At 33.4% G+C, this 16,434-nt stretch overlaps 1 protein-coding gene and 1 non-coding gene across 2 annotated transcripts; one reads left to right on the top strand and one right to left on the bottom strand.

The window, feature by feature from the left end:
• The first annotated feature begins 732 nt into the window (after nt 1–732).
• Nucleotides 733–5,083, top strand: LOC132163654 (UDP-D-apiose/UDP-D-xylose synthase 2). The gene is made up of 9 exons (XM_059574022.1): nt 733–1,190; nt 1,280–1,372; nt 1,519–1,626; nt 3,454–3,568; nt 3,652–3,785; nt 3,894–3,995; nt 4,082–4,174; nt 4,251–4,386; nt 4,507–5,083. The coding sequence occupies exons 1-9, from the start codon at nt 918–920 to the stop codon at nt 4,617–4,619; spliced, it is 1,167 nt and encodes a 388-aa protein (XP_059430005.1). The 5' UTR covers nt 733–917; the 3' UTR covers nt 4,620–5,083.
• A 1,720-nt stretch (nt 5,084–6,803) lies between these two features.
• TRNAR-UCU (transfer RNA arginine (anticodon UCU)) lies at nt 6,804–6,876 on the bottom strand. Its single transcript has one exon. It is a non-coding gene; the product is annotated as a tRNA-Arg (tRNA).
• Between the last annotated feature and the right edge of the window lie 9,558 nt (nt 6,877–16,434).

The raw sequence follows: 16,434 nt of genomic DNA, 5'->3' as shown, positions 1-16,434 counted from the left end.
AATAAATTTTATTTTAACTTTGTTCGTATTATTAAAAAAAAAAAAATGCTTTACATAAGTTTAAGGGACACGTCATTGTTATAGTATGAATTAGAGTAAGTTATTTAAACTCAATCGGAAAGAAAACTCTTTCCTTAATTGTCTCATTTCTAGGTGTCATCACATGGTACTCACAATATAAAAGGGTTAACAGCTCAACCCTACCATTTTTAGAACATTGTAACCTATGATTGAATACTTTTAAAAAGCGTAAATTATCTATTAACTGTAGTCAAACGTGACACATAATCAGCAGACAAAGTCAAAATTAAATATGGATCATGATTTATTCTGGTAAATGTACGAGTAATGATAAGCAAACTAGATAGCCTTTGTGAAACGAGATGTACGCTATCAAAGTCCCCCAGATCTGACCTCTTTATAGTAATTTACTCTTATTTTCTTAAAAAATAGGTAATTTTTAAAATTATGTTATATCAAAATTTAATAATAATTAATTGTAAAATTAATGGTAATTTTTAAAATTATATTATATCAAAATTTAATAATAATTAATTATAGAAGGGACACAGTAGTAAAATAAGGAGTACAGTAGCCCTACTCAATCTCTCTCACTCATGCAAATATGTGATTCACACTTGACACGTGGCCAAAGAAGCGAGCGAGTATAAAAAATTAATCCACGCGCGAGTATAGTATTAATAGAAGGGGCGCTGGAGGGCCGAAACATCTCCTCCCTCGCTTTTCGTCCTCCTCTCCTTTAAATCATTTCTTACACACCCTGCACCTCCACACATTCCCTCCCAACACAAAATTTCACGCCCCTGCATTTCACCTCCGGCGCACGTTAGGCTTCACCACCGACACACCCAGAGAGGAAAAAGCGAAAGGTTAGAGAGAGAGAGAGAGAGAGAGGAATGGCGGCGGCGAGGGTAGATCTGGACGGGAAGCCGATAAAGGCGATGACGATATGCATGATCGGGGCCGGGGGGTTCATAGGGTCGCACCTGTGCGAGAAGCTGATGGCGGAGACGCCGCACAAGGTGTTGGCCTTGGACGTATACAACGACAAGATCAAACACCTCCTAGAGCCCGCGGGCTCGCACCCCTGGTCCGATCGCATCCAGTTCCACCGCCTCAACATTAAGCAAGATTCCCGACTCGAAGGCCTGATCAAGATGGCGGATCTGGTATCTTTCTCTTTCTCTTGCTTCTCTACGATTTTTCTTTCCATTTCTTTCGTTTTAACTTAAAATTGTTGTTGCTTGCATTTTTGTAGACGATAAATCTGGCAGCGATTTGTACTCCGGCGGACTACAACACGCGCCCGCTCGACACGATTTATAGCAATTTCATCGACGCGCTCCCCGTGGTACGCATTGATTGGGGCTTAGGAACTCGCGCGATCTCGGCGCGGTTCTTTGTTGTTTTTGGAATTGATTAGTCATTGGAACTGTATTCCCTTTCCGAAAGATTTGGTGGTTATTTGATTGAAGGCGATGTGTGTGATTTGATTAGGTTAAGTACTGCTCCGAGAATAGCAAGCGTCTCATTCACTTCTCTACTTGCGAGGTGTATGGGAAAACGATTGGGAGCTTTCTTCCCAAGGACAGCCCTCTTCGTCAGGTAACCCTTCGCTTTCTTTCTTTCCTTTTCATACTTCTTTCAAATTGCTCTGAGGTTTTAATTATTTGTTGGAATTTCTTTGATATAACTCAGATCTGTGATTTTCTTGTTCATATTTGTGTGATAAATTTGTCGTTTGCATAATTCAGATAGATTGTCGTTCAGCGTTCTTGTATAATGTTAATCCGTGTATAGATTCACTATTTGGATGTATTCACTCCAAATATGCATCAAGGTTTGAAAAGATCTGTGTTTTGAACCGACCATCAATAACATTGCGAACAACATTGATTAATACTAACAATTAGACTGGCAGCATATGACTGCAAAGAGGTTTGATCCTTGAGGCTTGCAATTTGTACAGAAGAATGATTTGTATGAGACAACGAGAAATGCAATTTGTACAGAAACCATAGATTTTCAAGAGATCTCTTTTGCTAGGCATCTTCTTTAGTTGACGAATCTGAAGGCTTTTTCTTGTCCGGAGATTGAGTTATCCCTCCTTGTCCTAGCAAGCCGCATCTCATGTGTTGTTTGTATGGAGTTTTGCGGAAGTGTTTTTGGTTTCATCGATGTGAGCCTTGCCAATGGCAACGTAGTAGGTCCAAAAAAGTAAAAGGTAGGATATTGAGATGAGTTATGCTTGTGTTTATTGCAGTTGGTTGTTGGATCGTGTGCCATCTGCAATTTGGACTCTTTAACCCTATATGGTTGTTGGATATTTTAGTTGTCACATATAGCAAACTGGATTCTAGCATTCTGCTTAGTGAGCATGCTTAAAGTTGGAGTATTGAGGTACTGTCTGCTTGAGAAGTATTGTGAATTCCCACGTTTGTGTGGGTGGCTTTTTCTATGTGGTCACGTCCTAACTGCTGGCCCTCAGGATCCTATAGGGTTCTGTTTGCAATATCTGAGTGTTGGTGTTTAATTGGGGAAATGCTTCTTTCTTGAGAGAATTTAAGGTAAATTTTCTCTATGGTTTACATCTAACTGTTATGCATTTTGGTAAATGCTACGACATATATGCATATATTTTTGAGAATTCTTTAGTCTTCAAGAACTTCACGGTGGGTTTAGATAAATATAAGAAAGTCTTGGTATTTTTGTCTGTTTCTAGTATTGGGTGTTTGGATGATGTGAGAGAATTTACTTGGTGAAAAAAAAAATTGAGAGAATTTGAGAAGTGTGCCAAGATGGTGGAACTGAATTAATGTTGGATGACTGAAAAAACAATGGTAACTTGACATTTGAAAGAAGTAACATGAACACATAATGGGGTAGTTAATTTCTTCAGTCAATGGATTTGTTCAGTTTAATGTAAATTTTTTATCATGATTCAATTTTCAGGTGTAGCTTTTGTTGTGTCTTGTTGTTTTTCAGTGTAGACTACTGAACATATGAATAAACGGCATTCTTTATTTCTTTGCTTTATAAAGCAAACTAAATGTTCAGTATTGTGCTGGTATTTGTGTGTGTGTGTGTGTGTGTGTGTGTTTAAATGAGGTTGGTTGGTATTTTCTTTATTTTGGGAATTTATTACGACTAAACCATTTGCTCTACATATCGAGCCATGCTGATTTTCTTATGGGAGATTAATAACTTTCTTCGAACAATGTTGCTTGATGGGTACCCTGGCATTTTTAGTTGGGTGAGATTCATAGTTTAAATACTTCACTTGTTTTGAACAAAGAGTTCCCTTCACCAAAAAGAACAAGTATCTGCAGCTATCAGATTAATGAGAATATACTGAATTGCTTTAACTGAATCTTGTTTTGCATTTACCTTGCTTGCATTGAGCTGAGTCATTGTATGTGCTATCTGTTGTAGGATCCTGCATATTATGTTCTTAAAGAAGATACCTCCCCATGCATTTTTGGTTCTATTGAGAAACAGAGATGGTCCTATGCATGTGCAAAGCAATTGATTGAGAGGCTGATTTATGGTTAGCTATCTTTTCCATTGGCCTGGCTGCTTTTGATTGGTACTTGTAATGTATATTCTGATTTCTTGTCTTATTAATTACAGCTGAGGGAGCAGAGAATGGTCTCGAGTTCACAATTGTGAGGCCCTTTAACTGGATTGGACCCAGAATGGATTTCATACCCGGCATTGATGGACCATCTGAGGGTGTTCCAAGGGTTCTCGCATGCTTTAGTAACGTATGATGAGTTTTTGTTATACCTTTAGTGAATGTCGACATTCTAGATTTTTTTCTCATTTGTTTTGTATTTTTGTTGTAATCATGTCCTTTCTTCTTTGTGTTACAGAATCTCCTGCGTCGTGAGCCACTCAAGCTTGTGGATGGTGGGGAATCCCAGAGGACTTTTGTTTATATAAAGGATGCAATTGAAGCTGTTATGTTGATGATTGTGAGTTCCGATATACTCCCTTTCATTTAAATTCATGTTTGGCATACAGAAGACATGGCTGAGTCATGTAATCCTTCATCTTTCAGGAAAATCCGGCCAGAGCCAACGGTCACATTTTCAATGTGGGCAACCCAAACAATGAAGTTACAGTCAGGCAGCTTGGTGAAATGATGACCGAGGTGAAGGGTTGTGTTCGGTGTATTGCTTTTATTGCATTTCTTAGGATATGAGAATTAATGTTCTTGCACTGTGCAGGTTTATTCGAAGGTAAGTGGGGAACCTCCTCTGGAAGTACCTACTGTTGATGTGAGCTCCAAAGAATTTTACGGTGTGGGATACGATGATAGTGATAAGAGAATTCCAGACATGACCATCATCAACAAGCAGCTTGGTATTGATTCTTATCTCCTTTTTATAATATATAATCTTCTATTTTATTATTATTATTATTTTCTAAAAGCCTTTAGATTTAGGAGTATTGTGAGTGAAGTTAATGGATTATGAATATCAGGTTGGGACCCCAAGACTTCGCTTTGGGACTTGCTTGAATCAACACTGACCTATCAACATAGGACATACGCTGAGGCTGTTAAGCAGGCCATTGCAAAGCCAGCTGCCAACTAAAAGCCAAAGCGGTGTTTCGTGGCACTTAAGAAAGAGGTGGATTCTTGCTTAGGTTGCTGCTGTTTAGCAATTCTTTCTGAAGAAGCCGTATAATATATGTTAAATGGTTGATTCGCATATACGCTACATTTTTTTTTTTTTTTGTCTGTCTTTCCGGTGTCGGTAGTCAAATATAGCTGAAGTAGCTCAGGAATGTGTGTTGGATGGATATCTCTGGAGAAAACCTTTGATTCTGTGACGGAACTCTTTTCATATCATTGCTGCAAGTGTCAGTAAAGAATGGCTACGGCATCTTGGGGGGGCCATTATACAAGGAAAAGCCACCTGTTTTCACTTTCTCTAGGGGGTATGCTTGTCATTCCACTATTTTATTACCCGGGTGGTGTATGTTGTATTATTTTGTTTGACCCCATCTTCTTTTAAATTATTATTTATTAATTTAATGCAATCACTTCTTTTATATATGCCTTTGGGTTCTACACAATTAGCGTGCTTAGTGTGTTGAAGAAAAATTGTAGTTGCGTCAATGAAGAAATTGAAGTCCAATTTACTTGTGGAAGCACTTTGTTCGCCTATGTGCCTAAGATTTGAGTTCAATTTGGAACTTCATAACATGAACTGATGGCAACGACATTTATTAAAAAGGAGGTTGCAAATTTGTAGTCATGAGATATTTGGATTTTTTTTTTGGACTATGTCGTTTGGATGGCTAGTCGTGTGTGGCAATCACATTGACTAACTACTCACATATTAGTTAATATCAGGTTTGGAAAGCTTTGGGTCAATGATTGGTAAGCCATAGAACAGGTTTCTTTATTACAAAAATTGATTACCAAAATCATGTCCAATTCTAAAACAATAGCTTATAGACATCCTTGATTTTTTTTTTTTTTTTTAGACGAACAAGAAGAAACAAACAGAAGAAGGGGGGTCTTTTCCACTATCAAGTGGAATAAACATCCTTGATTTTTGATTGGTGGAAGGAAAGTGCTCCTATCGCTTTGTTGGTGAAGAAAGCGATAGGAGCATTTTATGGTAAATTGGTAGAAACATTTTATGTTCATTTAAATGGATACCTGCCATTTCTAGAAATTGAACGATTGCCGATGTGGTGGTAGGCTTGTAGCATCAGCAGGGAAGAGGGAAGGGAGGGTGTCCTTGATATTAAGGTGTCAAGGGTCGAAGAAGCAACAAGTGGAAGCAACCATGGTTTGGTCCTTGAAAATTTTTTCGCAAGTTGTTCCATTGACTTCAAAGTAATTTTGTGTTTTCAGATAAAGAAAACTCCACAATAGTTTTGAGCTTGAGATTAAATTTGGCTAATAAAGCAAATCAAGTTTGGAAGGGAAGCGTACTACTTAATTCTTAAGAGAATGGGGGACTACTGAAATTGAAGCCCACGCTCTCACTGGCCCCGTGGACAACCGGCCCAAATACAACTTACTTAAAGCACACGGTCATAAGGATCCTATATGAAAAGTAACATATAATGAAAATTTCATTATCAAGTAACGATACACTATAGAAAGCAACATATAATAGAAATTATGAAAAAACAACTCATTTAAAGATGGCAAAATTCATGACAATTGCCTTGTGAAAACACACAGCATAAATGGTATTTAGTCTATATAAGGTTAGTAGAAAGCTCTCATTCTCTAATTTTTACCTCTATATTTTATTGACTTAAGCATTAGAGGTGGTGTTGCTGCCCCCTTTTCTATTTGTGGCGCACCACTCTAACGTTTTATTGTCTTGCAAAGACCCCGAATCGAAAATTAGGCGTGGGTGGTCATTGTTGATTTTCTGCATCAACAAAGCTCAAGCTAATTGAATGTTTAACAAGCTTGAGTTTGAACATGTACAAGTAAGTTCAAGTCTAACTCATGCCGAGTTCGAATATTTCAACTACTCTTATTGAGTCAAGTTTAATTATTAAATATTTGACTTGATTTGGTTTGAATTTGAATCGAGCTCAAGTTAATTGGATGTCTAACAATCCTAAGTTTGAATACATTATTATGCATATGAATGAGCTCGACTAATTAGGGGAACAAAAAGAAAAAGAAGAAAAAACTTGTGCTTAAATCCAGTTTGAATATCCAAATGAAGTTGGGCCGGTTTGTAGAATTGCTTTTGATGTGGGAAAAAGAGACCCCCAAAAAGCTTAAAAAATCTAAAAAGCACGCCCGGTGGGACTCGAACCCACAATCGCCTGATTAGAAGTCAGGCGCCTTATCCATTAGGCCACGAGCGCTTGTTTACGCTTAAGATTTTAGAGCAAATATTAAATTTGATTTAATTGGAAGCTCTTGTGCATATGTTAGTCCAATGATATATCATGGCCATTGAAAAACTTATGTATTATAATTGACATGTCACGGACTCATGGTTGAAATATTGATAAAGAATATATTTCCTTATTTCTTTTAGGATACGTTTGGTAGGTAAAATAGCCCATAAAATGATATAGTTATTCTTATAGAATATCAATTCATTTGTTTGGTCGACACTAAGGCTTAGATTAGCGGTTTCTCTAACAAGATTTTTTTTTTTCAAACCCAAATAAAATAAAACAAAAAACTCACATAGTGCATCCAATTTTAGTTTTTTTTTTTTTATTATTATTTAAAAAAGTAATGAGTTTTTTCTTTTTTTAATGTATACATTTTTGTAATTTTGATTCAATTAGAATGAAAAGCATATGTATTGTCACCAAAATAAGAAGAAAAAAAAAAAAAAAAACTATTTTATTAAGAAAATAACCCATTCATGTATTAAAGGTGCCTTTTTTTAAGTGGCATGTTTAAAAATTGCTTTAATTGATGACTATAGCTTAACCTGCCCTTTGACTTCCCACCCTAAAAAGGCAGGATTTTCAAAAAGTACAGACATGGGTCCGCTGACTGGGTCATGGTCTTTCTGTGACTTACTATTTCGGCTTTGAATGCTGTCTCAGTGTCTCCTACGTATCCAGATTTTCGGTAATTTTTTATTTGAATTAATTTAGATAAAAAATTATAATAATAAAATACTTTTATAAAACTCACACGTGCAAACAAAAAATTAATTAGAATTATTTATTAAAAATTCTCTCTATTAATTGCGACAATTCTTCCTTAAAACTAGAAAGACGTAAAAAGAATATGAAAAAAACCCCTAACAACAACATTCCCATGTTTTAAGTATCACAATATATTGGTAAAATACTAAAATAATAAAAACTAAATGTTATCTGCAATGAACTCAAGAGTCAACAGCTACAAGAACTCAATATTGGAGAAAGAAGAAAAAACAGAAAAACCTGAGGACCAAATAAAAATTAAATATATCAGCCTATATAACAAGAAATAATTAATTATTGTTAACACAAAAAACTAACTGGAAATATCTCGTATATCCACAAGATTTTGATCTCGTCAGCTTATCCAAGATATGGCCAATATTTTGAGCACCAAGAACCATACATTTCTTAGCGAGATTCTTTGGGTTTGCCATTTTAATACTTATGATTTCAAAATATGTGATTTTTAAAAATGCATTAACGTATGATAAAATGGCAGATTAACTTTGAAAATTATAGTTTAACTTTTAAAATCGTGTATTTTTATAAAGTGTACTTATTGCCAGTGATTTGAAAATGACAATTTTTTTTACACTTTTGTCTTCTTTTTTTTTTTTTAATAAAAAGATATTCTCATATATTTTCTGTAATTTGATTTAAAATTAAATTTTTATTTGAAAAATCGTAATATCAAACACACTCTGTCAACAAAATGTCATAACCAGTGAAAAAAATTGGGAACCTAGGGAAAAATGGATGAAGTTTGAATTTTTTTTTTTTTTCTTTTTTAACTTTAGTTTATCAAATTCTCGTATGTTCTTAAAACACATATATTATTCTATTAAAATACATATGAGAAACACTCACTTTAAGGACAAATATCACATGCCCTATTTATTCTATTAAAAATACAAGTGAAAATTATATGATCTTAAAAATAAATTAGATAGAAAATGCATTTAAAAAAAAAAAAAACAATTTGTACCGAGATAAATTTCCCTGTGCTAGATGGAGAACAAAGGCATTTGCCTGGGAACCAATTGCTTCAGGCCTCATAAATTCTTTTTTTTTTTTAAAAAAAAAAAGACAATTGCATGGCTTGTTTAGATAAGAGCGAGGTTGTCTATGTCGCATGAAATAGACAAAACAATATGCTAAATTTTCATATGCAAATTCCCCCAATTGGGATATGTCGTATATGGTGGACCTTTCAAAGACGTTGACTGCTTTTGGAAATGTTGAAACCAACCAACCACAGACAGTCCTTTCTGACAATTGTCGTTAAAAGATTAATTTGTTTGCCTTTTTGTAGTCCAAAAAGAAAAGAAAAGAAAAGAAAAATCTCAATTAAAGTTCCATTGTTCCATGTTTTGCCTATGCCCTAGAATTGATCAATTTACTTGTTATTTTCTCAAATGTATGTTATAGTTTAACAAAAAGAGTGAGGCTATAATATATTTCAAGTAGTTTGACTCTGTAAATAAAACTTCTAGGATTAATCTTGATGTGTATCTTCTTTCAAATTTCGTTGCCAAATAATGTATCAAGCTAATTACAATTAGTTTGATCAGAATATTATCAAATTTACGTAATTGCTTGTTGGACTAACTAGGGTTGAGCATTGATCCACTCGAGATTGGAATTCAGCCCTTATCGACAAACATTGGTAGTCGGTTTTGGTAAGTGATTGATCGGCTAAGGGGTTCAGTTATTGCATTGAACCAACCCCTCTCTGGTTGGTAGAAAGTTAGTTTATCGACCCAAAAAAAAAAAAAAACCCGACTCTTTGAGTTACCTAATTGTGAGAGCAACAGATCAAATCTGGTTGCAAGAATCAATTGAAGCAAATCGAACCCAAATCAAATAAGCCGATCGAGTCATCAAGATTGAAGAAAACCACAACTACACATGCATGAATAACATTGTTGAAAAAAAAAAAAACCATACTTGGCCGTGAGAAGGGGAGAGATTGAGACCTTGATTCCCTGAGAATCGCCAACACCGTTCTTGTCTATCGACAACTTCGATTAGTGTTACAACATTTTTAGGTTGAGATAGCAATAGATAGAGAGATTAAAAGTCTAAGAGGTGTGTAGACGATAAAGGGTGGAAGAGATTGATCTCTGATAGAGAGAAGCAGAGGTAGTCCAAGCGACAATTAGGACTATGAAAGACTATATGTATCTATATATTATAATCAGTCAGGTCTAGTATGCCAAGTTTATTGACACTCAACACCCAAAATCTAACAATGTTTGATATTGAATATACCCGACCGATCGATCAAGAGAGTTAAGAAAAATCCACCCTCTTTGAATGGTTTTCATTTGCCCATCCATTTTTACCAACCTAATGAGTAATTGATATAAACATTTGGTAGACTTAACCCATGTGGGATACTAGCATAGTAATATACCATCACACTCCACAATCAACATCCACGGCGGCCAACTCTATCGACACTGACTCGATAGTAGCCGTTTCTCTTTTGGCGGCTCCACTTATCTATCAGTATTTAATGACTTAATACTATGCATATACATAGTATTAAGACATTTTAATCCGGCATATAGGTTGCCTCTTCCATGACTCGACCACAAAGTTGCAACTCATTCAATCCCATACTCAACGAATTGCGTCTGATCTCATACTCAATGTGGTGGCTAGCTTTGATACCAAATGATATAAACATTTGGTACAACTCACCCTTGAAAACCAACTTGCAATGGAATGGTGCCCAAAAGCTTATATATATATGATCAAGATTAGATTTAACTCATGTGGAATACTAAGGTCGTAATAGTAACCTTAGGACTAACTTTCGCATCCAATGTATAATTCCTTTCCCAAATTTTGAAAAGCATTTATCAAATTATGATGTGGATACATGTCCACGTACAAAGATAAATATGGATGGCTAAAATGGACTTCCAAAGGTATAGGCTGTTTTAGGGAGAACTAGGACCAAATCTCCTTCTTGCTCCCTAGGCCCCCCACCCCTGGTTGAAATGGGAGTCAATTATAACTTTAAAGCAATGATACTCAAAAAGTTGTTATGCACAATGGCTTGAAATTTGCCCTATTGCTCATTATGAAAAGAAAAAAGAAGCCTTCACATGCAATTAATGCCAGTCATTTTGAGGGGCTGTGTGTACAATGACAATGATAAACTTAAAGGGAAAACCAATAATGGCATGCGTTTAATGTTTTATGGGCCCAACTTTACACTTGATATGATCACAATATCTAAATTCTCAAATTACGAAATTTAAGTTTTTTTTTTTTTTTTTACATTAGAACGCTTGGTAAATGCTACTAATTAAAAAAGTGGCACATTAGTACGTTACAATTAATAATTGAATATATTTTCAACAGATTCTAGCTATCTATTTTGTAAAAAAAGCTTTGAACAAAAACCTTTACTTTAGTTTTCTAAAAAATAAACGTCTTTATAAAAGTGAAGAATACGTTTTTGGGAGAAAAAAATCTTTCTAACTATCTAGATAAAATGCCACATTTTTAACGGTTAGCATTTTTTCTCCCAAAAAGCTTGTTCTTTACATTTACAAAAACGTTTATTCTTTATAAAACTAAAATACAATTTTTTGCTTAAAGCTTTTTTTTTTTACAACATAAATAACAAGAACCTACTGAAAATATATTCAAATCTTAATTGTAACGTACTGATGTGCCACTATTTTAATTAATAACATTTTTCAAGCGTTTCAATTTACGCTTTATGATGATTATCCTAATCCATTCATTAGGAGAAGGCACAAATGACTATCGCATGCATTGAATAATTTATTTTGTTTGGATGTGATGGCGTATAGTTCACTCAAATAGCACCTTTTTTTACGTGAGGTGGCTGTGCCTTTCGTGGGTATTCATTTGTTACAATGAAAGCCAAATAAACAATGAAGTGTGCTTGTGAGTGCAATTAAGTGTGTTTATATTGTTCTTTATACTAATTTTTTTTCCAAAGATATGCATTCTATTCTTTTCTATTGTACTATCTCTACTATAAAAAGACTCACATTATATATTAAATAAAATGAAGGGATCTCTTTTTGACAATATATGGAGGATGTTTTTGGTTTTGTCTTATTTTCTTATGTTTTGGTGGCATTAACATTCAACCTTAAGTTTTAAAAAGTCGTATACCAACCCCCAATTGCTATTAGAATAAAGAATTGTCATATTTGGTTTGATGTATCTCATAGACTAAACCACGTAATTTTTTTGTGTTTATTTTATTATTTCTGTATTATATTTTCTTTCTTGACTACTTGCATGAACAATTAAGTTTTACATAGGCTTTCTCACAATAACTGTGAATCTCAATCCTTTGCTACATAAGAATAGGAATCAACCCTTCCAATAATAGATCGATGGGAGAATTTTGGGTTTAAAAAGTGTTAACTTAGTATTTATGTAGTGTTTCAGCATCACGTGATGCTTATTAATAACATGTTTGATATTATGTTCGATAAATAAAGCTTTTAAGTTAAAAATCGCTTGAAATTTTTGTCAAAAGTGTGTTTTAACTATTTTTAGGCATTTTGGACTATTAAAAACGCTTTTAATTTTTTTTACTAAACGTATACTTTTTTATTCAAACAGACTTTTTGAGTGTTAAACGCACTTTTAGATCACTCAAACGCACATCCAAACAGACTATAAGTTGTTCTAATACTGTTTCTATTGGTTTAAAAAAAAAAAAAAAAAATGCTAGTCACATGTGAGGTATTATTCTAAAGTACTATCATAAAGTTCTGTCTCACTTGGTAAAGAATTAATGCGAAACATAGCATCCATAAGCACTTTTATAATTCAAAACACTAATTTTTTATTTTTATTTATTTTTATTTTTATTTTTATTTTTTTTATGGTATTATATAAAGGTTTTATTATTATTCAATATTTACGTATTACAAACACACGACTTTTCATCTCATCTTACTAAGGTATGATGCTTATTTAACAACAAAAATAATTATCACATTACTTGATACGGGTTATTTTCTATGATCTGATTAATGACCTTTTGATGACTTATGCTTACTGATGTTTGATACTGATATAATTATCACTAATTACAATAATTATTAGAGGGGTTTATTTGTATAAAATTCTTTGAATTTTCATTATTATTTCTTAATCAAATATTTTATATTTTATATTTTATCGACAGAAATTTCCTCTAAACCAGCATTTAAAATAGTGCCAAGGGTCTATAAACATTTAAAATGCACATTAAATTTTTAAGATAAAATAGTTTGTTAAAAGTTCTGGATTTATCTTCTGAAACAATTAAAACTTTTCTTAAATATCAATTATTCAATTAATTTTTTAACTGTTCTTAAGAGTTTTGGTTTGGGTTTGTCTTCTCAAATACTAAAAAGATTTAACACACTTTCAAAGCAAATTACAAAATTCCTTTCAAAAAACAAAATACTTTTCATAAAATACTTATAAAAAAAATAAAACACAAAATATTTATAAAAGAAAATAATTACCATGAACCTCCAACAACCCTATGGCAGCTGCCATGAATTTTTGATAACCCTGTAACTACCTCCAGAAATTTCCAAAACACTTGATAGTTTTTAATTTTTGATAACCCTATGGAGTGAAAACTGTAATAGTCTTTATTTTTTATATTGAGAGAACACTATTTTATTTTTTAAGCTAAAGTCCACTTAACCCCCTCAAACTATCACCACAATGACAATCTACCCCTCAAACTATCAATTATGACAATTTATGTCCCAAATTACTAAAACAATGACAATGTACCCCCCAATGCTAGCAAAATGACAAAATTACCCCTATAAGATTTTCAATAAGACAAAATTGCTTTTAAAATTTGAAAAAAATAAATAAATTTTAGTATTTTTGTTTTTATTTTAGTAAGGGTAATTTTGTCATTTTAAAAAAATTGGGGGTACATTGTCATTGTTTTGGTAGTTTGTGGGGGTAAATTATCGCAATTGATAATTTAAAGGGTAAATTATCAATAGAGTGATAGTTTGAAGGAGTTAAAATAGACTTTACCCTATTTTTTATTTTTCGAAACACTTATCAAACTTTTACCAAACGATTTTTTGTTAGTGGACTCCACATTCAACGCTTCTTTTACAAATGTCGGCCCTACCAAATCAATTCTCAATTTTTACCTTTTTTTTTTAAAAAAAAAACTCTTTTCAAAATCCAAAATCCAAAGCACTTCTCAAAACATTACCAAATTGATGATATGTTTTTCACCTTTTGTTTTGCTTTTTGTGTTTTTTTTTTTTTTCTCAAACAAAAATATTAACAAATAACTAAAAACACAAAAACTCATAAGAATACAAAAATAATTTCACCTTTACGTCACACTTGAACATTTTTTCAAACAAAAATAAAAAACACATTAACAAACATACATGTTATTTGTTTATTCTATAAGGTGTGATACAGACATAACTTAAGCCCAACTTTAACCTAACTTCTAAACCAAATTTCTATCTCTCTCTAGTTTAAGGCTCTCTCGCTCTCCTCAATAAGTAGTTTTTTTTTTTTTTAAAAAAAAAAAACTTAAGAAAAAAGTTAGGTCAGAGTTGAGTTTAAGTTGTGCCTTAATCATTTTCCTTATTCTATATATATTTTTATAGGTGCCAAAAAAAAAAAAAAGAATTTTTTTTATTCTATTTCTAGCTTATGCATTTCGTGCAAAAGTCGATAAATAAAGTTTTTTTTTTTTTAAAAAAAAAATTAGATTTAATTTTTTTAAATTGACATGTATTAAAATGCTCATAATTTTCATTTTTAAAAATACATATAAAATCATGTGATTTATTAAAAATATTAATTTTTACCTCTTTTCCCAAAATATATCATAGATAAAAAGTTCAATTATGAAGTCCCAAATCTATTTCATTTATTTCTTCTTTTAGTAGTCGTCTAACTTAATCCTTTGCCCACGCGGTTTGAAACCATGATTGCACCAAGGTGTTTGACAAAAAGCGTGAGACAAACATCATTTCTCGGCTGGTTCCTTATAATTACCCATCATTCCTCGGCCGGCTAAAACTCACAGCCCTTGCACAAGCTTTCCTTGAACCCCGTCCTTCACGGACCAAGATCCGGTGACACACTTTAGGTACTGCACCACAAAATATATTTTATTTGGACCGTTTATTTAAAATGAATCATCCAATGCGCTACAAAATTTTAAAAAATAAGTGATTAGCACATGTCTATCGAGTAGCGGTCGGGGGTTGCACCACTCCTAAGCCTTTAAGTTAGGTATTGCACCCCGAAATATATTTCATTTGGACTGTTCATTTCAAACCAATTGTCCAATTTGTAACCCTACTTTTTTTTTCTTTTTTCTTTTTCTTTTTTTTTTTAAAAAAAGGTTAGCACTTGTCGGGTAGTGGTCAGGGGTTGCACCACTCTAGAGCCTTTAAGGTGGCCACTTCGAGGGGTTTCAGAAGAAGTGGTACAACAACCTCATGGCCAATTCGGAAGTGATTATTATCACCTTCAATAAGTTTAAAGATGGTTACGGTGTATCACTTTATAACTATTAGGAAAAACTTTACTGAAGACTCCCGAACATCCACCCGTTTTGAAATATCTCATAAATTTCAAAATCTCTTAATTTAGTCCCCTAAATTTTCAATTGCTCTCAATTTTGACCCATCCATCAATTTTAGCCGTTAAAAATACAAAAAAGGACCAAAATATCCCTGATTTTTGTTTTTTTTTTTTTTTTTTTAAATGTTTTGAAAGTTGAAATTTTATACAAAAGTCAGGGGTATAAATGTCATGTAACGTTTAAAATCTGACAGAGGGGTCCAAATTGAGAGCAATTGAAAGTTTAGGAGACTAAATTAAGAGATTTTAAAGTTTAAGAAAATTTATCAAATCGGGTGAAAGTTCAAGAGTTTTCAATGAAATTTTCCCAAACTATTATTTGGAAGTGCTTGAATGACTCAAAAATAGTAATTCGGCTGCCCCTACAAATAAACACTTAAAAGTCACTTACTTTACACACACAAAAAAAAAAAAAGAAAAAAAAAAAAGGAATCTACTACACTCGGACAATACCACCTTAAGTATTGCACCAAATTAAAATCCTCTTCCACACCCACTTTTGTTTGAAAATGAAAAGCTGAGCCCCTTACCGGCTTCTGCTTAGTTATCCATAAAACACACTGCTTTTTACACCACCAACGTTAAACGCACCTTTTGCCGGGCCGGCTTGGTGTCGTGATCTGTGCAATCTTTTTCTGTGGCACAAACAAATCCCAAAAGAGTTGTTTGGTTTATTATTTTGATTGGCACGGACACTTCCTAGCTGTAAAGGCCCACTGTTGCCGTCACGGCCCCAGTTGACTCGGTGGGACTCGGTTCCATCTCTGTTCCTTGTTGGCATCTTTTGTTCCTTTTTTTAATAGAGGAATAATTTTTGGGTCACCAACCAAAAATGAAGACTTGGGCTTTGTAGAGAGAGAGAGAGAGAGAAGGCCTCTCCTTCCGCTCAGCCATGGCTCCAGCAAGAAAGGTCTCTGAGTTTTATCGAGAAGGCAATGACTGGTAGTCACATACACAAACCCATTTCTTTTAAGCTTTTGTTTGCCAATTTTTTGGTAGAATTTTTAAGTTTTGTTTTGTTTCTTATTTATCTTCCTTTACTGGGTCCTGGAATTTATAACCTTTTAAAGCCTTGAATTTATAGCTTCAAAAATTCTATTACTGGTT

The sequence above is a fragment of the Corylus avellana genome, chromosome ca10, assembly GCF_901000735.1.
Source record: "Corylus avellana chromosome ca10, CavTom2PMs-1.0".
Classification (NCBI taxonomy): Eukaryota; Viridiplantae; Streptophyta; class Magnoliopsida; order Fagales; family Betulaceae; genus Corylus; species Corylus avellana.
The sequence above is the reverse complement of the archived record's forward strand: the minus strand, read 5'-3'. Positions and strand labels throughout refer to the sequence as shown.